The sequence below is a fragment of the Anas acuta genome, chromosome 3, assembly GCF_963932015.1.
Source record: "Anas acuta chromosome 3, bAnaAcu1.1, whole genome shotgun sequence".
Taxonomy (NCBI): Eukaryota; Metazoa; Chordata; class Aves; order Anseriformes; family Anatidae; genus Anas; species Anas acuta.
Window position 1 is genome coordinate 65,591,526 of NC_088981.1, and position 23,887 is coordinate 65,615,412.

Consider the following 23,887-nt stretch of genomic DNA (forward strand, 5'->3'; position numbering starts at 1 on the left):
GCCTTATTCCCTGCTCTGATGTATAAAGTATTTAACAAGCATTACTGGGAACAGTAATCTTCCTTAGTTCATCTTTGCCTAAAATTCATCTCACTGTTGACTCCATGCTGTTTTCCTGGGTGTGTATAGGGGGAAATTACCAAACGGTATTTTTTTCTTGCTTTGAAAACTATTATTCTTTTTTGTAAGTACGTCTGTTCATGAATTCTGGTAATTTGGAGTGTTTCTCGGTTTCTGGGTGAAAACAGCTCCAGTTATTTCATGACTGTGTGTTCATTCTGTATATTCACAGAATCACAGAATGGCTGAGGTTAGAAGGGACCTCTGGAGGTCATCTGGTCCATGCTCTCCCACTCAAGCCACTTGCACAGGGCCATGTCCCGACAACTTCTGAATATTTCCAAGGAGGGAGACTCTGCAAGCTTTCTGGGCAATCTATGCCAGTGCTCAGTCACCCTCATAACAATAATAATAAATAAAATGTTTCCTCATGTTTAGATTGAGGCATACGGACAGGAACAGGGTTTTTGTAACCTCCTGTAGGACCCTGGAATAAGTTCTGCAGAATTGTAGCTGCTGTGTACTGGCAGGCCCTGGACACATCTCCTCCCTAATTATCCCATCCCTGGGCTTATTTGCTTGGGCTCAGGGCCAACCTAGGTAGCGGTATGGATGTCAAACCTTGAAGACAGCTGTTTGATAAAGCTCTGTGAAGAAGCCTCATTGGAGATCCCCCACAGAAACGTCTCTTGTAATGTCTCAGCGTGGACTCACTCCATCTCAGGAGTGGGTTTTAAGTTGAGGTTCTCCCCCTCATTTCCTGCCTGTACTATGTTGTAGCAGCATTGAAGCCAGGCATCCCATTTATCTGAACCCCGTCCCACAGACAAGACTTGTTGGCTTGTTTTACCTCAGCCTTGTTACTGTAGAGTTGCCTAGTGATCACTGGTCTGTCTGACCCTGATCGCTCACTGATTCAGCTTTATGGCTTAACCTCAGACCTCTCTCATCTCCATGGAAGGGATCTGAATTGTTGAGTGAACTTGCTTACCATCACTGGACCTGGTCTGCTCAACTTGCTTGGGTATGGTGGGAATACCTGCCAATCAGATGGAGAGCCACTGCCTCTGGCTGCCTTGTTATCACTCTTGGCTCCTGACTTCCCTTCTCTTGCAGAGCAACTTGCCCTTTCTGCTCCCTGACAGGTCCTTCATGGAATACATGAATTTTGCTTGTCTACTATTGAAATAATGAGTTTACTTACTAATGAGCAATAGCTAGTTTAGCCTTTATTCAGGTAGGACATTCACTAGTGATAGTACTAGACTAAACTGAATCCTAATGTTAAGTGTTCAGGTCCTCTTGATTACAGCTCAGAGGTGCAGTGCTCTGAAGTGAATAAGGAATTAGCAGATGACTTCTGCTTTGCTCCAGTGTGGAAGGCTTCCCTCGTGGTTCCAAAGCAAGGGGCTGTTTAGACCTACTGCTGCCAAGAAATGAGGTGGACACAAGATTTTCCTGTGAAATTGGAATTCCTTATCTTGCCAAAGAGTTGCCAATGCATATACAGCAAAGAGGGAGTTAGCATGTATTTCACCTTGACTCAGATACTGTTCTTGCATTCCTAAGTGACTTATCAAGAGTCTTTCCACGTTCGTTGTGGGAAAAGAGAAGAGAGTTTAGAAATGTGTGTTCTCTGCGTCTGTGTAGTCATTAGATTTCTGCCATAATCATTAAAAGTAGCATTACAACCTTCTGTGATGAAGGTTTTTATATGATGGCATTTGAACGTAGGCTACTTACTTCTTATTTAAACCATTAAGCAGACATCAGAAAGGTGACCTTCATTCAGGTTCTGCATAGATAAGCCAGACATGAATAAACAGCTTTCACAAAAGCATTGAATTTAAAACTTCTTTTTTGGCTTCCAAACAGGTATATATAAATTGCCTTGAAACCACTTTAATTGATGTAGCTGATATTTTGGCAAGGTTTGCTGCTGTAGAAGAAGGTCTTTCTATTCTTCTTTATGGAGGAAATAAAAACTCTGCTAAAGAAGATAGGTAAGAGAACATTAATGAATAACATTAGTGAGTAATGAATTACATTAGTCTTATGAAGCGAGACTCATTTCAATTTTTTTTTTTTGTAGCATGATATGTTTTGTTTATGTTTGGAGTAAAAATATCTCATTATCAATTAAAGTAGGAATTGTTTTGGAGAATGTGTAAGGGAAATATTTACGTGTATAAACAGGTAAAATACACTTTAAAATACTTTTATTAAGGAAGATTTCCATGGTTTCTTCGTTTTTCCTATTAATTTGAGAGCTTTCTTTTTCTCTGAATGTAGTTCCAGTATATTCATAGTGCTGCTGTTTAGACCAAAGTCTAATATTGTCTATTTTGCTTGTTTTTAGAATAAATATTAAAAATCAACCTAATTTACTGAAACAATAGATTTATTGTAACATTCACTTATTGATACATATAGTAAAGGCAGATCTTATATCAGAAACTGACATTTGTAACAGCGTGCCTAATATAGTATCTGTATAATATTCTAATTCTGTGTGTAGTGCATTCTTAGCTGATGCTAAAGTATGAAATTGGGCAGTAAAATTGAGACTAGCATTTAAAAGTATCTAAGCTGCAGGTCATTAAAATAACCCTTATGTCTGTGACTGTCAATTATTTGGAATATATGTCTTCTGAGAGGGGAAAGCTCAGAAGTTGTGTACGTTTTTATGGGAGTATGGACGTAAAAGCTTTTTGGAGGAAAATGGTGGTGAATCTGATCTCTTTTGGGGAAAGAGTTGTATTTTGTGTTTCTAACCTAGAAGATTTCAGAAGCAGTTCTCAGGTAGGAAAGAGGAAGAACAAAGATAAATCTTGCCTGGTGTGCTTCAAGAATACTAATAGTCTTTTTGATTAAGTAAAAGCTAAAATGATTGTCTTGTTACTTTTCCCAACTGGACTCTTATAAAACACGCAGTTTGTGTAGATTGTGGCTATGTGGACAAGATGGAAGGTCGTGACTGCATTTTTGTTTTATGTTAACCCGTAACCAAAGTAAAATCACTTGCTGTGCATTTCTTTTATTCTGACTGCTGTTGCAAGTATTAATATAGTTGGTCGCTCCATAGTGGGTCATAGTTTTTTTTCCATTACCCCTAGAACAATTTTTATAAGCTCTGTCAAAGGATTTGTTTCAAGGCTCATTGATGACTACAAACCAACATTTAAAAAATGTTATTTTATTTCTAGTCCTACAGCTGTTCATGTAATTGTTCAGTTTACAAAGAAACTTCTTCATGACGACATTTCTCTTTTATCTGGATCCGAGCTTTTGCCAGTTGTTAAAGGAGCTTTCATTTTTGTATGTCGTCAGATGTACAGAACATGTGAAGGCCTGCAGATGCTAATTCCTTATGGCTTACATGAATCTATTGGAGAGGCCTGGAAAAAGGTAAATCTTGCTTTGGATTGGGAAGATCAGAAAAAAATTACTGTAAGAGGTTCAGGTTATGTAATAGTTGTTCTGTGCTTTAGATTCCCCATACTTAAATAGTAAGATAAGAATACTTGGAATTGTTCTAAAAATGAAGTTTACTTTTCAAAATTTGCTTCTATATGTGAACCTAGCAGACACTTATTTTAAGCCTTATGTGCTTGAAGATTAAACCAGGATCTCTGAGGATGTATAGGAAGACCTGTCATTCATTGATCAATTCTTCTTTAAATACTGTCCTTGCTGCTAGAGGTCATCTGATGTTCACAATTTGTCTACTTACTGTAGGATTTTAGTAAAATTGTTTCCCAAAGTATTCTCCTGGAGAAACTGGCTGCTCATGGCTTGGACAGGCGCATAGTTTGCTGTGTGAAGAGCAGGCTGGATGGCCAGGCTCATAGAGTTGTAGTGCATGAAGTTCAATCCACCTGACCGCTGGTCACCAGCGGTGTTCCCCAGTGATCAGTACTGGTTTAAGTTTTGTTTGACATTTTTATCAGTGATCTGGATGAGGGGATCAAGTGCACTCTTGCAGACAATACCAAGTTAGTGGGACTGTAGGTCTACTTGAGGGTAGGAAGGCTTTGCAGAGGGATCTGGATAGGCTGGACTGATGGGCTGTGCTCAAACACATAATGTTCAGTAAGGGTAATGCCAGGTCCTGTGCCTGGTTCATAACAACCACATGCAGTCGTATAGGCCAGAAGAGTGGCCGGTCAGCAGCTGCTTAAACATGAGCCAGTAGTGGGCAAGAAGGCCAATTGCACCATGGCCAGCATCAGAAATAGTGTGGCCAGCAGGACTATGGAAACAATTGTCTCCTTGTACGCAACAAGGTCTCCTTGAGACTGCACCTCAAATACTGTGTTCAGTTTTGGGCCCCTCACTGCAAGAAAGATATTGAGCTGCTCAGGCATATGCAGAGAAGACTGATGAAGCTGGTGAAGGGATGAGAAAACAAGAGTTGTGAGGAATGACTAAAGGCAGTGGGGTTGTTTAGATGGAAGAGGCTGAGGGGGAGACCTTATCACTCTCTACAGCTACTTGAAAGAAGGTTGTAGTGAGGGATATCCATCTCCTTTCTCAGGTGACATGTGGTAGGACATGAAGAAATGTTCTCAAGCTGCATCAGGGAAGGTTTAGATTGTGTGTTAGGAATAATTTTTGGTTAGGTTTTGTGGAAGATACAGAGAAAAATAGGAGATTACAAATATTTGACTGAAATGCTTAGGTGCCATTGAAATATTCTCAAGAGACCATAATGAAATGTGCAAGCAGGTGTTCTTGTCATACCTGTATATGGATATCTTATGAAGTATAGAGATTGCATTTTAACTTCTGTCTGATGCTAGTCTAGTGTTTTTTCTGCCTGAGAGAGCTTGGGTCCAACAGCTCTGACAATTTTGCTTTCTATTATAAATTTACTGAACAAGGAATGTAGATCCTTGCTTTATTCACTAAACTTTTCTATTTTCATTGTTCCTATAGCAGAGTTCCTATGTGCAGTTTGAAAATTCTTACCATCTATTATGTTATTGTTAATATGGAAAAATGGCAGCAGATGCTGCAAGAGCAGTTTTCAGAAAGTTCACAGTAAAGTAAAATTCAAACAGAAGAGGTTGGAATCACTAAAATTACAGTGTCAATATTTAGATAAGGATAGTGTATTAAACTTCAACTTTGGGTTCCAGCAAAACTGAAACAGTATATTTAAACGACAGATACTAGACCTCTTTGTGGAAAGACAAGCTGTGCTACAGTACTTTATTCTGAACAATTGAAACTTTTTTCCCCTCTCCAGTGTTTGTAAAATACTTTCTTAGAGGAGAAGGATCAGACCAAGCTGAAAAAAAAAATGTTTAAAATACTAAAGCTTTTTTTTGAAGTCAAGGAAGCGGGAGAGAGATTGAATGCAAGGGAAACAAAATGGAACATCTGTTCTCCTTGTCAAATGCTGTATGCTTTTATAATGCTTAGAAACACAGTCACAATGTAAACTAAGGCAGAAAGTATCAGAAAGATAAAGCATGAAAGAAGACTTGAATCGTTACCTTGTGGATATTTTTCACTACTTTCATATACAAGTATTATCACAAAAGCATAAATCTTGATTGAAAGTAAAATATTACAACCATAATTATATCACAGTAAACTCTATTTCCCATTAGAAAGTGTTGGTTTTGAAACGTTCTTCCTTGCATTGAGAACTTTGGAGTTTAGTTCAATTTAATCATGCTGTAATTCACATAACTCAAAAATCTGTCAATCTTTCTGTGCTTTCCTGGTATGTAAGTAGTCAAGTAAGTCTTACTTGAACTAACTTGTTACCCTGTTTAATGTTTATCAGTCAGACTGTCATATACTTTTGATGGGTATTTCCATTTATTTGCTCTAAATTACCATAACATCTACACATACACAAAAAAAAACAACAACAACAAAAAAACTTTGCACATCAAAAGATTTTATTATGATATATAACATCATTTAGACAACTTGTTTTGACATGTAAAGGATAAATAGCATGAGTATGTGGAATTGAATCATGAAACATTTAACTGACAAAATTCTATTTCTTCATATTGGTTTGGAGATCAAGGGGAATCAGGGCTTCAGGAATCAACAGTTTAGGACAGCAAAGTCATGTTTTCAACTCTGCCATCTTGATTTTTTTAAATATTTTTCTGTTGTTCAATTTCAAAACATCTGCAGTTTAAAATATTCTACCATTTATTCTTGATCAGAAATGGCAGACCATGAATAAAATAAAAATAAAATCCAAGCATTAGTTATAAAGATTTACCACCTGTCTTACATGGCAGATCTTGCTGGAATTCTGAGGGAGAAACTGGCATTTTTGTACACATGATGATAAAGGGGAAACTTAACAGGGCCAAGGTAACTAATTAATTTAATTCATGAATCTTCTGTGGATGTCTTAGATCACATTTATAAGAGGGTAAGTTAACTGAAATTAACAACTTCTCACTTACATTAGAATATAATAATATGGTCCTTATCCCTAGAAACATAAAAATTTTAAACCATTAATCCGAAATATAAGGTGCTCTTCACACAAGTTAATTTTAAACATCTTTTTAATTAAAACACCATCAAATATGTTTTTATGTGTGCATGCACACACATATATATAGAATCTTTATTTCTCTGTAGCTTCATGTATATCCATACCTATACACATAAATCATATAAGTAAAATTATAAATAAAATATAAATAAATATAAATATAAATAGTATAAATAAAATGAATATTATAAATAAAATTAAAATAGGCAGAATTGCTCAATTGACATGCTCAAATTTGGCATTGAGTCATTGGTTCCGGAGGTTATTATTTCCATTACCTGTGGCAAAAGCAGAATTAAAATGTTGTTCTGTTTCTTTAGTTTTTGCATGAAAATTTTGGCTAAAAAAAAAATCTGATTAAAAAATACATTTTTTTAATTTCAAAAATTAAAGAATAAAAACTTAAAAAAAAGAAAAAAGAAAAAAGTAATAGCTTTAAAATGGTTTATGCCTGAGTTAAAAATTGAAAGTGAGCTTTCCTGGAATAAAAAACGTAGTAGAATGATATATTCTATACCAAAGGCTAGACTCCGAATCTGATCACTGTTATTTATTTATTTATTTATTTGCTTGTTTTTTTAAAGTAAAATGAGCAAGATCTGAAGCTTAAAAATGGTGTAAATAAGCAGTGTAAGAAGGGTTGTTTATTATTATTACTTTAATTTCACAGATAAGCTTGCTTTCAGAAAGAGTACCCACTCCTGTAACTGGTGCAGACTCTACTTCATCAATAAGTCTAGAGTCAAAAAATGTGTAAGTGTTGATGCTTAATTTATGCATGTGCACAAGTATGAATGGACACTGCAATTTAGTCACAATTCAACATTTTATAACCCTGTATTTTTTAGGGCTTTTGCCAGGAGCATGGTCAGCCTAGCATGAGTCTCATTTGAGTGGCTCTGATGGGATGTTAATTTAAAACTGTTCTGCCGAAAGGTATCTACACCTTCATAATACTATGTAACAAGATTGCCTACATTCTGGCTGAAAGTCAGAATGTAGGCCATCTTACATGTTAAGACAAAGACATCCTTGCTTTTATATTGCAATTTAATGTCCCTTATGTGTGTATATATATATATATATATATATACACATATATATATGTATATATATATAAACCTGTATATTTCTTATCTGGAAGCATACAGACCTGTGAGCCTTAAAATTGAGATTTATGTTGGTGTTAGTGCAGACCCAGTTATTTAAGCAGATTTTTGATTATACTTGAACATAGATCTCATGTATAATTTGCAAACATACTACAACAGTTTTGACTGCAGCCTGTAGTGGTGGCATGTGGACTGGATAGCAATTCCAAACTAGTGGTTAAAAGAAATTCAGAAATGCAGAGCTGTTACTAAGGAGGCTATCACTAATCAGTACCATTGGCATAAGCTACAATTTCCTTCTATCATCTAGATTTTCTATTACATTACAGAACGAGAGAAACTGATAAATTTCTGTGTGAAATTTTTGCTTCAGAACACAGAATGGCAAGGATTGTGCAGAAGTGATTAAAGTTTGGGGTAATGGTTGACTGCTATGAGAAAAGCTGCTTGCTGCACAAGGATAGGATTCTTAGTGATAGGAATCAAAAGCGGGAAAATGAGAACTACAAGTGAGAATCCATTAAGCAAGTGCTTTTAGGGAAGCAGAATCATATGAGTCTAGTGATGCCTGAAGTGGTCGGTAGTACCTTCTAGGTACCTAGGTCGGTAGTACCTTCTAGGTACCTTCCTAGGTCATGGAATTGATTCACTTTTATTTTGGGGGACAGAATATTTTATAGGGCAGAAGGCATCATCATACTTGCTTCTTTGTAATTGCTGTTTTCCCTGCCATGTTGGTTGAAAGTATTACTGCTCTTAAAAAAAAACAACTGTTGTATATATTGCTCCTTATTTTCGTAATTCTGTACTAATTTTCTAGCAGGAGTCTTTCTCTCTTCAAACATGGGTTTTTATTAGTTACTCACGGTGTTTTTACATCAGTGAGAAAGTCTTTGCCAGCTTTGCCACTTCGCAACTGCCACATTAATGCCTTAAAAGACTTGTCCAGAATTAAGCAGTAAATCATAGGTACATGTATGGATGACACAGGTCTTCTTGGTTCCCTTTTGCTTCATCTGTCTGTTCCATGCTCCTTCCTTACCATGTAACCTAATCCTTCTGCCAGAATGAGTTTGGATGTTTGCGCATTATCATTATCATTATTATTATTATTATTATTATTATTATTATTATTATTTTAAAGATAACATAGACTAAATGTAGTCAGGTGAATGAAACCTTTTGCTTTTTAAAGTTAATTTATAGTTTTTCCTTTTTTCACGATTTATATATATATATATATATATTAAATGATTATTTTGCTACTCCTACAGTTTATTATGGGAAGAAACCTTGCTAGATGCCTTGTTAAATTTTTCTGCCACACCGAAAGGACTTTTTCTGCTTCATAGTACAGGGGCCATGAATGACTGTGTGAGCTTTATGTTCAACAGTTTATCAAAAAAACTCCAGGTAAGCGTTACAGAGCAGGTACAGTATTTCTTTCCTTTAATGGTTACAATAAAATAAAGAAGAAAGAAAATAATAAGAAAATAAATCCAGAAGAACTTTTGTCATTTATACTGCACAGAAAATTAATTTTAATTATAGATAATGATCTTTGATGTTAGTGTCCCGTAGATATAATTTTGTTGGATGTTAACCATCTTTAGAATGCCATATGTATATTGAGTTTTTATGACTTTGTACTGAGAAGTTCCAAGTAAAATCTTGTTGGAAGGCATTGTTGAGATCTAGATAAAATGTTAGCATGTAACCAAAAATCAGCTTATATGCATTTTAGGAGAAAAAATATAGTGGACATACTACTGAAAGTGTGCAAAGAAATTTATAATACCAAACTTTTTATTATTTGCTGATGTTGCATCTCCCAAACATAGCATTTATCATTTAAATTTTGATAAGATACTTTACTTCATGTTTTGCTTGGAATCTGACCCTGGCAAGTCTGTACAAGATAATATCTGTGAATTGTTCAAGTCTAATATTACAGTGGATTAAATTCTATAAACATGGGCAGGAAATATTTAAGAGATCTTTTGAGAGTTTCATGTCCTCTTCCATACTAACTCTGTGCTTTTATATTTGTTACTAACAGACAAACAAATGTGAAGAGTTTGGTAATGGAGTGATTATTGCACAACTGGCAACAACACCAACAGGTGTAGTAGCTCTACAGAGTTCAGGTAATTTTAAGAAGGAAGTTACAAGAATAGTTATGCACTGTAGTCTTGCACAGTAGAAAAAAATGGTGGGAAAGGTATTAAAAAGATGAACTGACTGGAATAATTATGCATTATTAGCAAAGGCTCTTTAAATGCCTACCGTTTTTTATTATTATTATTCAGGGAAATTTATTCTTTCAGACTTGAAAGTCAATCACTTATCTCAATGAAAGCCCTACCCCGCCCCCATGTTACACAAATTTTTATTTCATTGTTTGTGATTTCCAGAAATCTGCTGCTTGTGCATTTATGACTGTTAATAATAACAATAACAATAACAATAACAATAACAATAACAATAATAATAATAAAGCTGTTAATAATTTGCAAGTACTTATTGATTGGCAGATCAGAATTATTAAGTGCTGATTTCTGTAATTTGTATATGCACTTTTCCATGGCTACTGACAACTCAGAGTGAGAAGCTTCATAGACCTGAATGTCGTTTACGCTCTGGTGCAACAAGACAGAATTGAGATTTTTTTGATTCATATTCAGAGAAATTAACTGTTGTCATACCACACATGTGTCTAGGTAGTCGTTGTGTTAATTAGAATCTTAGCAATAAAGTAAAGCTATCCTCGAGTTGCTAAGGAATTCAGTGAGATACAGAAATTGCTTATATTCTCTTTAAGTAACTAGAAATGGTTGGTGTGTAATTAAAGTGGCTTGGCTGAAAGATTATTACAAAGGCAGGGAAATTCTGCCAGTCAAGGAAACTGATTGTTATTTGTTTATTATTTATGCCTCTGGGATTTTTCAGAGAGCAAGGAGCAGACTTACTTGAGTAAATCCATCTGTCCTATTTAATGTTCCCTTGCTTCTTATGGCCTTCAGCATCAAAGAAAAATGGTAGATCAAAAATAATCAGCATTGATTTTCAGCCCTTAGAGCAGGTTGTGTAATGTCTGTGAAGTTTATATTAAGTTTGTAACTTAGACTTGGAGATTTCAAATGTAGATGTCTATTTTTCCTTTTTAAAAAAAATATTATTACTAAACTATTTAAATTCGGTTAGTGGTGTTTCCCTTACAAATATTTTTTGGTCATTATAGTATGTTTTTATACCCTTTTCATACTATAACTCACCAATAAATTGTGCATGAATACAGATTTACAATATCTTACCAGTAAAACCCCAGAGCCAATGCTAGGTAGTCTTGAGAAGTTAACTTGTTAAGAAACATCAGCTGCTCATTTACATGAAACATGCAATATATATAAATATCATCCTACTGTAGTACAATATTCTTTGTGAACTGCTTGTGTAAAATTGAATATCAGCACACTGCTGTAGAAAGGTAACTTGACCAAAGGATTGAGAATAGAAGGGAGAGAGTAAGACTCAGGCAGTCTGTCTTGTGAAATTTTAGTACATAGTGTAGAAAATTTTGAGAATCTGAGTTACAACTGTGGTATAAAATGTTTTTTAATATGAAAATTGTTTTTCTGATATTCTTACCATTCTCATGATTAAAACAAATTGTTTTAGGGTTTATAAAGGCCCTTGTAACTGAATTATGGACTCTTTTGGAGTGTGGAAAAGATGATGTGAGGATAACTCAACCCAAATCTACTCCAGTTGACCCTATTGACCAAAGCTGTCAGAAGGTGAGAAGTTAATTAATAATCTTCTTTACTGACGTGGAAAAAAACAGTACTGTATTTCAGATATTATGATACATAACTTTCACTAGTTTTTTATTGCAACTATGCCTGTTTTCTGTCATATGGGGCAAAATTGATGTAATATGCTAGTCAAATAATGGTTAATTGAAAAAATTATTCTGTTACCTGGTAGATCACAATGCCAATGTTCCATTAAAGATCATATAACAGTAAATAGGCATGACAGAAGTGAATATCGCAAAATACTAGCTATCAGTTCAAGTCTTGAATTACAGATCAGGGAGGAAGATGTGTTTTAGAGTGTGCTTTAGAGCGTCTCTAAAATTTAGAATTGCATGGTAGTACAAGTGTTAGGATTTTAAAGAAAATTCTGAAGTTATTTCCAGAATTATATTTCATGTACTCCATTGGAAAAAAATTCAACTTTACTAAGCCACCACTTGTAAAATTTGATTGCTTCTACATGCTTCCCAGAGACTACTGGCCTTTTTGATTGTATACACCTGGCAGGTTTGCAGTGATTTTGGCAGCTCTATTTATGTCAATTCCAGACTACACAGAAGGATAAGAACAAACTTAAAGTAAATAATTTTTAACATACATTTTGTTATACTTAGCTGACTAACAATACCTTTTGTCATCCTTCTTATTTTCTTTCTCTAGTCTTTTCTGTCTCTGATAAACTTGCTCACTTATCCTGCAGTTCTTGAGCTCCTGAGTAAACAGGATATACCAAATAAACCAATGTATTCACTCCGTGAAGTACCTACAGATATTATTGTAAGTAGAGTTTTATAGATTTTAAAGAAAAATAATAGTTACATGAGGATATTTTTATTGAGAAATTATTACTGTAATAAAAAGTAAGTTATTACTTCTCCTTTGAAATTTTCTGCATTTTGTATTATATACAGCATGAGGGCAGTATATGCACATATCAATTCATATTAACCAAAATTTTCATTTTGAAATCCTAAAGATAATAAAAAATTTGATGCCTAATTTAAAGATCCTATTTCCTGGCTTGTATGAGAGTGTGTTTTTCCATGGAAAAAGTGACATCATTATCTCTGTGTGTGCATGCATGCTAGCAAATGCTGGAAAACACCTATATTTTTATGTATATAATATTGCTTTATTACACTGTGGATTCAAAAAAAACAGATAAAAATAGAAGTACCTCAGGCTTTCTTAATAGCACAGATGATTCATGCAAACAAAAAATCACTAACCGGAAAATTACTGATCAAGGCATATTTTAGTCTTAAGAAAAATAGTATTATGTTAGTATCATTTGGTATCACTTCTTCCAGCCACAATCCATTTATTTTTTTCTCATCTGTGAAGCACAGGCAAATTTAATCTGTGACCTTGAGTGGCAGTTAAAATTAGATCTTTGCTAATGAGCTAGCACTTTGAATTGCTGTTGCATTAAAGTGTTTGCTTAGTGCAAACAAGCTGGATTGGTGATAGTTTAAGTTGTTGTTTAGACTGTGTATATCATAATAGTGTACATTATGTTTGGAAAATATTTTTGTAGTTTTTTTTTTTGTGTGTGTGTGTGTTTTTTTGTAACACCATTTTGTTGATTTCAAGAGTGAATGGTGTGAAAAGTTTTTTTTTTTTTTTTTTTTTTCCAATTTACTCAGTATTGGCATGTCCACTGATAGATACTACTAAAGTAAAGTCATAAAGTTTTTTGAGCTACTGGAAGCAGGGGAGATGTATGCTGAAGATGATAAATATTTCATAGTTTTCAAACTGTGGTAGATCTTAAGTATTTTTTTTTTATGGCTTTTGAAAGCGTATGTTACTTTGGCTTTTGTGGAACTTCCAACAATTTTCTGGAATTCTCTAGGTTTCCAGGTATAGCAATACTGTAAAACTCCAAGTTAGACAATCAAGACCGTGTAGTTAACAGAAGGAAAATAGGCATTAGAACGGGGGTGTTCATCTAACATTAACATATAATGGTTGAGTCTGAATACTCAGAAAACTCTCTATTACATTAAATGATGTAGGATCAAAGATATAAACCTCAACATTCAAGCCTAGTCATCATGGATGGCCTTGGATGCTGGCCTCTGAAGGTAAGTGGCAGTGTTTTGAACAAGTGTTAGAGAGGGTGTTATACTAAAAGACTTGCTGTTTTTTTCATTAAATTAGATGTGTACACATTTCAAACATGAAAAAAAAAAACAACACACACACACACAAAATAATTTAACATTTGTCTCGTGATTTAATACTGAATAAGAACTCAAATACATGCCATGCCAGGATCTTTTTGTATATTCAGTGATTTTTTAAATCTAATTACTATGTTATTTTCCTAACATTCTCTGTGGTTTCTTCTTGCTTTCCACCAAAAAAAGTCAATGGCACCTCTTTTTACAGAAATAATTTAAATATATATATATTTAATAATAGGTTTCATTTTATAGTAAACATCCCTAAAGAACTGTTATCTGTGTGAAATACAGAGCTTTGTTTTTTTTTTTTTTTTACATTTGTCTTTCTTTTGCAGGATATCATTGACAGGCTTATTATTTTGAATTCAGAAGCTAAAATTCATTCCTTATTCAGTTATGAACAATCACATATCTTTGGTTTGAGGTAAGATGCTCTTTTTTATTCTCTGGTCACATTAACAAAATAGGATATAACATGCTTGGATGTGTTGCTTCTGATAAGATAATATTTGTTTTTTATTATGCATGAAGGTGAAATTCTACACTCCTCCCTCCCACCCCTTTTTTAACAGAAGAAGATTGAATGAAAAATGTTCTACAAAATGAAAATGGCAATGAATCTAATCTTATTATCTGTAAATGGATATATTGTAATATGATAAGCAATAATAGAAATTGCGTGTTGTTATTTTGTGTAGCTGATTGAAAAGAACGTGTTACATTGATTGTAGTGCATGTAGCGCATACAACAAAAATCATATTGAAGTACTATAATAAGCCAAGTATTTTAAACTATATGAGGTTTTACTATATATAGTCTCCCTCTACTTAGAATTATTTTTTAGTACATTGGTTTAAGTATCACCAATTTCATCCATAATTATTTGGAAAATAGCAGATCACAATTATTTCTGTAACCTGAAGTAACATTAATATTAGAAAACATGAACATGACAATGTCAGCATATTTTAACTGTTTTATAATATTTTAACATACTAATTAGAGTTTCTGCATTTTTTGTGCTTTTTCCCCCCTGTTTTCCAAAGATGTATATATAAATCCTTTAACAGACTTATTTATTAGTAACATGTTTCGTGCAATTGAAATAAAAACTGTCTTGGATTGTGCTTCATAGTATGGAAAAATTTGATAATCTTGCTTGGGCAGGGTATAGCCCAGTTGGTTAAGGACTGCAATATTAGCTTTCTGCAACTGTATCTTTACTTTAATACCAAGGTAAAATTATTTTATACTATGTATGGCTAATGATAAGATGTAGTGTAATTTGCTGATAAGTATGAGTATGGAAGATATGAACAGTGGCAGAATTCGTAGGTGGGAGATAAAATGATTTTGTCTTCTAAATCGGGATTTATAAATGTTGTTTGGGGGAAATCAGTGGTTGGATAGGAATGAGAAATTCTAAGATATTATTTGAAAATTAACATGCTATGAGGCATTTAGGTTTATCCTGACTCCATAAAAAGCTTGACAGAAACCCAATGACTTAAATAAAAATGAGGGAAAGTGAGCTGTTTTAAAGTTTAAAATAATAATTTGCTTTTAGATTGTGTTCTAGACATAGAAGGTAAAAGAATGCACTTCTTGTACCGTGATATTGGAATGCTTTTCTTTGTAGGCAAAAATGATTTACTGAATCTGGGCATGTAAGCAGTTGACTCCCATGCTGTAAGGCAAAGGCTGTTATACAAATCCATGAATCATGTGGTGAAGTTGTGTTTAATGCCTACAACATTTTTAACACAGCCTCTGCTCTGTGAGGTAAAAGAACTACCTGTAACTACACATACGAGCAACGTAAAAAACTCATCCATAATCAGTCAAAAGAAGCCATATGGATAAGCAGATAAGATGGGCTTTAGAGTTCACTGTGGAAATAGCATTTTCTGCTGAAAACAGACAAAGTCAAAAAACAAGCGGAAATCCAGAAGATGTCTGATATTCCTCTTTTCACTTAATACGCAGAGCCAAATCGCCAAATTCTTCCTTTTTTTAAAAAAAAAAAATTATTTTTGTTGTTGTTCAAAAGTCCCGTTACCTTCTTATCCCTTCATTGCCTTTCCTATAACAGGATGATTCAAGTCTAGGGATTATAATACAGGCCTATGTACACCAAAAAAAGAAAGTAAAAAAAAAGTAATGAACTGTTTTGTTATTGATTAAGTAGCCTTTTATGAGCTTGTGGGGATTGCTGTTATTTTTATTTTTCTCCAAGTAATTGAGAATTGGCACATACAAGCCTTCTACTATGGCAAATCCAAATGCCTGCACAAGGCAAATATATAATATTATGTAGTTACTCAAAATTTTCTATTACAATAATACTAGAATTCTGAATGAATCTAGTATTTGCCATGCTTATGGTATTGTTTACAGTATTATGCCTTGCAAGAAACCCTAGTCTATATTATTTTAATGTGAGAGGTATACAGTTACTGTCAAATACATTTTGAAAGTGAGTTCCATGAGCTTTTCTGTGAATCCTGCTGACCACAGACGTCTGTGTTCTGAAAAGTAAACCTTTTATTGTGTACTTGGTATGCTCCTTGACCAAATCCCATCAAGAATATCAAGCTTAGCAGCATTTAGATCAAATACAGTATCAAATGTTGAACAGATCTGAAAATGTAGGCAGCTCATTAAAAGGAGCAAAAGAACTGTATTTCTCTGCTGCTATGTAGAAATAAAACACATTTTTGTGAGCATTGAAAAACTGAATTGTTTTGTAGGATTTTGGTAAAATGTTTACCTAGATTTTTTTATTTTTTTTTCCCAATGACTTTAATACTAGTAAACAGCCCAAACCACTTTCTCTAATTTTTCACAGCATCTGCACAGCCATGTACTTTGATATTTGGTCAGGTACCATTGTACTGTGGCTTGCCTAGAGCCAAGTGCTGAACTTTGATCTGTTTAACTTATAGGTTATATTCTCAGGTCCTGTAAAACCTTTCTATTGCTCAAAAGTGTTACAAAATTGTTTATTTGAATGTTAAGCAACTTCTTCCATTTACCACTGTATTTTTCTTCATGTGTGTACTGTGCTTCAGTGATTTAAAAATGTTTAGTTTATTAACTGTTTAACTATATGCAATTTAAAATATATGTGTTTCCGTGGTTTATTTAAACAATACAGTATAGTATATTTAAACAATATAGTATAAACAGTATAGGTATATTCATTTATCTCTTCAGTGTTATTATTACATTTTCTGGTGGCTGATTGTTTTAATTTTGATTAAGTATGAATTCTGAAGTATTACACTGATGGACACCTCTGCAGAGACTCTACTGACAGCTTTCTTTTTCACACTTTCCTCCTCTGAGAAGTAGTGTCAGGGAAAAATCAAAGGGAAATTGGAGGGAAGCTCGATAGGGTTTTGCATAGCCAGTATCTCTTAGCCTATAAAGAAAGTTCCTGAGAGTGCATTTGTACAGACAAGTAAAATATCAGTTCCACAGCAAGTTATCCTAGTGGGAGGCTCCTTTTTTGTAACTCTCAGCTCGGAAGTGGTTTGGCCTAAGAACCTTCTTCAGCAGTCACAGATGGTTCATTGTTCCTGGACTTTTGGCAGGTCATTTCTGGTCTGATCCAAAGAGATCCAAAGGCTCTTGGATCTTGATTTTCTGAAGCCCGTTGAGTCTTAACGTTTCAGGTGCTTTCAAGTGTAGTTTTCTGAGCACACTTCTAGGTGTCTGTTTTGTAGTCAGGGATTAAACAGGTAATTTCTTGACCCACAAAGGTGAATGACATAAATCCCATACATTTTGCTCTCCCATGGGAGCACTGGAGTATATTGCCCAGAAAGGCAGTGGAGACTCCTCCTTCCTTCAACATCTTCAAAAACCACTTGAACATGGTCCTTGGCAACCTGCTTTCTAGGTATCTGATCTCCAGAGGTCCCTTCCAAACGTAATCATTTTGTGATTTTGCAATTAAATCCTTTTTTTTTTATTTTTTATTTTTCTGATCCATTTGTCTTTTATTGCAGCTATTGCATATTTCCAGGATAAGATCTATTCACCTGAAGGCACTTTTCATATTTTTTTATATTATTATTATTCAAAAAGGGAAACTTTAGATGAGAAATTGGAGATAAGAATAGAAAAATGAAAGCTCATAGTTCCTAATATATATATAGAATGATTTTCGAACTGTCAGTTCAACTTCAAAGCAGATTTGGACTTACTTAGAAGCAGGAGGAATTTTTTTCAAGCAGTCAACATTGGCTGATAAAAGAGCATTGAAGACTTTTCAGTTGCTGTACAGCCTGAAAGTCTGGGTGCACAGGAACCCATACAAAAATTCTCAGTAGACTTTCTATTTTAGAAGATTCTTAACTTAAATTGCCATCAGAGCACGAATCCTAGGAAAAGGGAATTAACAGCAGTAATCAAACTAAGAAATTTGAATGTTTTATTTATAGAGAGAATTTCCTTAATTTACTGATCAACTTAATTTCTTTGATACAAGCATACATATTGATTGTATCTTAAAAGTTATTGGATGTGAGAGAGAACAATTTTCATAAAGGTGAAAACCTTTATGAAAACTTAACCACCTCCCTTTCAAGGCTGATCTCTTTGAATCATTGTAACTTTTATTAACAAAGGAGTTGAGTAAACAGTGGTAACATACTTTTTCTTTCAGACCAATGAATATCCCACATCAAGGCAACTCATAGTATTTCAGTAGGGTGAATACATCTGTGAGTCGAGTTTTTTCTCATGCTGAGAAAATGTATGCATAATATATGTATTTTCAAAGCCTCTGCCTAAAGCATTATTCAGGCATTAACATATAGCTGTGCTCTCTATTCAGAAATCCAGTTTTCTGTGAATTTTGGAGTGATACTGTATTGTTAACTGGATTAAAGCATGACAAAGTACCAATTTTTTACCTTAGATAACGAACCCCCAGTCTCTAAAAAGTATCAATAGTCCAAAATAAGTTCAAAGTTATCCAGTTAGTTCTGACTTGCATAAAACAGAAGAATACTGTTATTGAGAGTAGACATGGACATGGTTTCATGTTTCTTTTTTTTCCTTATCAATCTTACATTCTTACATACATATACCACTACCTTCAGCCTTTTTTTTTTTTCCCCATAGGGGATTTCTTTGGTTATAAGTCAGTAAAGCTCCTAAATGTTATGAAGTCAAAAGATCTTGTATATGTACTTTCAGAATTAGAAGAATATTAGTTGTTAGCCCTGCACTTGTTCATTGAAGCACCTCGTGCTAGTAGGCATTAAGCAAAAATAACAGTACTCTGTTCAACAGTTTGTCTTCTTGCAGGAAAGTATCTGGAAAACTCAGAGAATCAAATCCTCTTCCTTCAGATAGGCAAACTGGGGCTGTTTAATTTTAAAGACAAAATATGCTTGCTTAGCATTAGAGACTTCTGAAGACAGTGTGTTTTGTAGAATCATAATTTGAACTGCAATGAAAAGTAGATTAATTTCAGGCATATGTAAGGTAAAGCTGAAAAAAAGAGTATCTGTTACAGTGCATATGTATGATAAGTACTCTGTATGGTACTTTTAAATGTATATGTTTATGAAAAATTAAAGAAAATTGGAAATATTAGTCTAAATCACAAGTTCGTCAATATCAGCTTCAAGTTGTAGAGCTATAGAGCTTGCCACAGTAGAAAGTGGGTATTGTATTATTATTGGATTAGTGTAATAAATATTCTGACATTGTTAAGTTGTATTTTTTTGTTGTTTCATAGTATATCACAGTGAATACATTTTTTTCTTCTAATGCTCATTTTTTTACTTGCTGAATGGGTGCAGAAGATTATAAAAATGCATTATATCTATTTCTGTTGTTCTACAAAATTAGTAAGGGAAAGATTTAGGAAAGAAAATTTTAATGGCTTATACTATATTGACATCAAAATCAATCAGCCTCTTGAAATTTGCCTCAAAACAGAATGTATTAATCTAAACTTCCTCTAGTGCATTCCAGTGAAATCCAAGTGAATGAATTAAATCCTACAGGAGCTGGGAGACGAACAAATATATGATTGTTAGGCAAGGGATAACTGCATGTTTAGGAAAAATAGATAATAAACACCCCTGCATTCTTTTACTATTTTCATCAGCATTGTAAACATGCCCTCATAAATATAATTGCATTTTAATAATGAGGTAGCTGCTGCGTATGAAATAATTTGTTCCTTTTGTACTTACATTATATATATTGTTAATTAAGAGCATTTGACTTTAATGCTTGTAACACAACAGAAGGAGTATTGATTATCATGTTTTATAAAGGTAGAATGTATGAATCCTTATAATTCTTTTTCCGTAGGTCAACATGCTATTTGGATTGACCTCTTTTTATTAAAAAGCCTTATGATTAGCAGAAGGTTTTCTTAATTCTCCAAGATCTCATGGATTTCAAATTGAAGGAAGACTTTTTATTTAAAACTGTTTTCTTTATACGATTTATATCTTCTATTTAAACAAATTAAACATCCCATTTAGAAAAAGCAGTATTCTTTTAACAGTTTCATGTTTTTTTTTCCACCTTCCTTGTTGTACATCTTGTCTTCCACATATCTGTCTTCTGAATATACTTCCTCTGAGCCCATGAACACTGTTGTCTAATGTGTCTGATGAATCTTTTGATCACCAGCATTTGAATGACAAGGCTAGGACATCAAGTCCTGCAACAAAATTTGTGATGCTATTGGCTGGATGTACTGAAGAAACTCTTTGCATAATGACACGTCCTATGTCATTATGTATTTGGGTATGAAAGCAAGCCATGTTCATTGAGTTCTTTCTCTCAAGGGGAGAAAATGGTATGGTGAGAGAGGGGGGAATTGAATCTGATGTTTATTTTTACCTCTTACTCTGCCAGATTCAAATTCAAATCTTATGTTGGAAACATGAAAGACTGTGTAATCCTCCAAATATTTTATGCCAAGCCTTTTAAAGTTGAATAAGGAGAAGTGATTAATAATTAGTGAGCCATTTTTTACTATTTTAATTGTGTTTTCTGTTTAGCAAGTGATATGCAATTCTTTGGAAACCAGCCTCTTCCCACTGGAAGTGCATGCTGTGTATGGGGAAGACTTGATCAGTAGTGGTCACTGGAGATTGCACATACATCCTGTAAATTTGACACCTGTTTAATAATCTAAAAGTACAAGAGAACAGAGTCTACATTACTAGTGATGGGGAGCTGCAACAAGATTATGTTCATCTGCTTCTACATTACATACTATGTTAATTCATTATTTTTTTTTTGTTAGTTTGTATGCCAATATATTTGTTAAGTATATTAATGTAGAACAACTTCTATTGAATGGAATAGGAACAGCAGATTCTGTGATTGGATTCTATCACTTATTTGTTGGTGTTTTGTTTTGCTTTTTTTTGTTTGGTTTTTGTTTTTTTCTTCATACATATCGGGGGAAATGAAAACACTTCATTTCCTGAAATTTAGAATCAGCTTCACTTTAAGTCCTCTAGGCTCGCAAGTGAGGCTCATGAAAAACATTTCTGTTTGTCTAGGGAGACTCTTACCATTAACAATCATGTTACATGTGATTTGTAAATACATTGGAGCAGAAGTGCTCTTTTGAAAATCTTTTAATGAGGAAAAAGTCATAAGAAATACTTAAGTCCCTGAGCTCCCTTACTGGGAAAAACGTGACTACCCAAAAATAGTCTTCTTCCAGTGTAGGTAGTCTAACTTCCAATGGCCCAGGCATCTGAGGTGTAACTCAGGGTATTGATAAATACACTGTACCCACATCATCTCATATTTCTTCAATACCCCAATCAGCTTTGCTTTCAGGACAACTAAAAGCCTTGATTCTTTAAAAAATGATGTGTGGAGGCATACTCTATCTGCTCATTATTACTGACTTCTGTTCAGTCTGTAAAGGCAGCTTGTGAAGCTTTGCATGGTTAAAGCTTCCAAGTGCCCATTCTGCTGTAAAGCCAACTTGGATTTTGGCTTCTTTTTGCTAGCTTTTCTGTACTGGTCTGGCACACATGATAGTAATTGCAACTCACTTTTTGGATCAATGTTCTCATTGGAGCTCAGGCAGTTACTCAGAGTAATAAAAAATAAATCAAATTGGTAACGTAGGCTTCGATGTTAAACATTTTAATGTTAATCACCTATGAGGATGACACTGGAATTATTTAATGAAAGTTTTGCTTTGGGTTTCTATGTTGGTATCCATATTCATTTAGCAAGAAGGAAATTCTGCAAATGTAAAGTGGTCCCAATCCTCATTTTTCCCCTCATGTTTTGAATATTGATTTCTGAGAGAGAAACAAAGACCCATACTCTCTGTAAATGTTATGCTGTATATTTAAACTGAGCTGAATCATCCATGCATGTATTTAGAGCAGGCAGTAACTGCAAGCCAAAAGAAAACCTTTTTCTGAAGACCAGTTTATCCTACCATTTTGGGGTTGCATCACTGGAATGACTTACTGAAAATGTCGATGCACATGTTTCAGGTTTGGCTAACCATTGTTCCCTGCCTGAACAGACATGTTACTGATGTAACAGTATAGATTAATTCGGATGTGCCAGATTCCTTTTTCCCTATGGTGCATGGATTGTTTCTGTTTATGCCACATTTTTTTAATATTCTTTTGCTCAGATAATATACTGTGTCTGGCTGCAATGGAGGTAATTTTCCTCACAGCCACTTATGTGGTGCTGTGTTTTGGATTTGTGCATAAAGTAGTGTCAATAACTCCCCAATGTTTTGGCTGACTCTGTGTGAGTACTGCTCAGGAGCAGGACTTTCTCTTTATCCCACTTCCCTGCAAGTAGGCTGGTACGCAGGAAGATAGGATTGAACACAGCCAAAACAGCAGACCCAGACTGGCCAAAGGGATATACTGTATGAAACTCTGTATATACTGTATAAAACCAAGGTGACGTGGGATGGGAAGTTGGTCTTGAAGATAGCTGTTGCTACGTGACTGTCTGGGAGCTAGTCTGCTTGTGGAACGTGGTGTGTGATTGCCTTTGCATCACTGTTTTTTTCTTCTTCCCTCCCCCCAGCCCCGTCTTTCCTGCCTATCTTTACCCATGAGTTTTCTCACTTCAACTCTTCTGTTTTTCTCTCCAGCCCATTGGGGAGTGAACAAGAACTGTGTTGGTGCTTAGTTGCTGGTGAGGTTCAACCCACCACAGACAGTACAACTACCATATCCTACTCTATCCAATAGTATATCTCACATGTTTTTCTGCCAAGGGAATACTCACAGGTATGCCTGAAGTGAGAAAAGAGTATCAGATAGGGATTGGAAAGAACGTGTTAGGAAAGTAAGGACGAATAGTCTACGGGCTGTAGTGAGAGCTGGAGAAAATCAGAATTGGGTTTAACCATAATAAAAGATTGTGTGTGAGAGAATCACTTGAAGTTCGGAAAAAATAGACAATCAAGAAAAGGGGAGTACAAAGAATATATATATATATATATATGTTTTTTAAAAAGGAAACTCACAGGAAAGAAGTGAGAAGAATAAGATATCTTCATAATAGGTGCTTTTTAGTAAATCAGAAATTTATATGTGGTTTTATTATTTTGTTATTTTAGGTGAAAAAATAGGCAACTTAAGAACTGATTTTTATTTATTTTTATTTTTAGCAGATAGATTTCTGTTCCCCACGAAGGACTGACTGTTCTGCCATAATTCTCGAAATCATTATGATTCCATCTACCAAAACCAAGGGGATAGCCAGTTTACATAGTTACACAAGTACCAGTTAACATGCTTTCTTTCAGACTAGAAAGTGCTACTCTAAAGTAGCAGTTGTGATTGTAAGTTGAAGGGGAAGAATTCAGGAAGCACCCTCCAAGAAAGACAGCAATGACATGGGACAGGAAATGCAGAATTCAGAAACCAAATTATTTATCATTGCCATATTTTCACAACTATTTTACCTTTTTCTGAATTTCATTAAAATTTCTATAAAAAACTGCCCTCAGATGAGGTTTTATCTGTATTGCATTTTCTTCTTGGGAGTATAGTATATCTTACTATTATTTTCACATAATTGTACAATCATTTGGGATTGGAAGGGACACTGGAGATTGTCTAGTCCAACTGCTCTGCTCAAAGTATGTTCAACTAGAGAGCATTGCTCAAGGCTGTGAA

At 34.4% G+C, this 23,887-nt stretch overlaps 1 protein-coding gene across 8 annotated transcripts in view; it reads left to right on the top strand.

Annotated features, from left to right (window-relative positions):
• TBC1D32 (TBC1 domain family member 32) overlaps window positions 1–23,887 on the top strand; it is an 83,480-nt gene that overhangs the window by 20,957 nt on the left and 38,636 nt on the right. For all 8 annotated transcript variants that reach the window (XR_011095087.1, XR_011095088.1, XM_068677582.1 and 5 more), the window contains exons 16-23: window positions 1,936–2,063; window positions 3,267–3,468; window positions 7,269–7,351; window positions 8,985–9,123; window positions 9,770–9,857; window positions 11,389–11,507; window positions 12,189–12,305; window positions 14,053–14,141. Coding sequence is in view for 6 of the 8 variants with exons in the window: in XM_068677582.1 (XP_068533683.1) it covers window positions 1,936–2,063; window positions 3,267–3,468; window positions 7,269–7,351; window positions 8,985–9,123; window positions 9,770–9,857; window positions 11,389–11,507; window positions 12,189–12,305; window positions 14,053–14,141 (965 nt within the window). In the remaining 2 variants the exon portion in view is untranslated. The remainder of the gene's footprint in view (window positions 1–1,935; window positions 2,064–3,266; window positions 3,469–7,268; window positions 7,352–8,984; window positions 9,124–9,769; window positions 9,858–11,388; window positions 11,508–12,188; window positions 12,306–14,052; window positions 14,142–23,887) is intronic.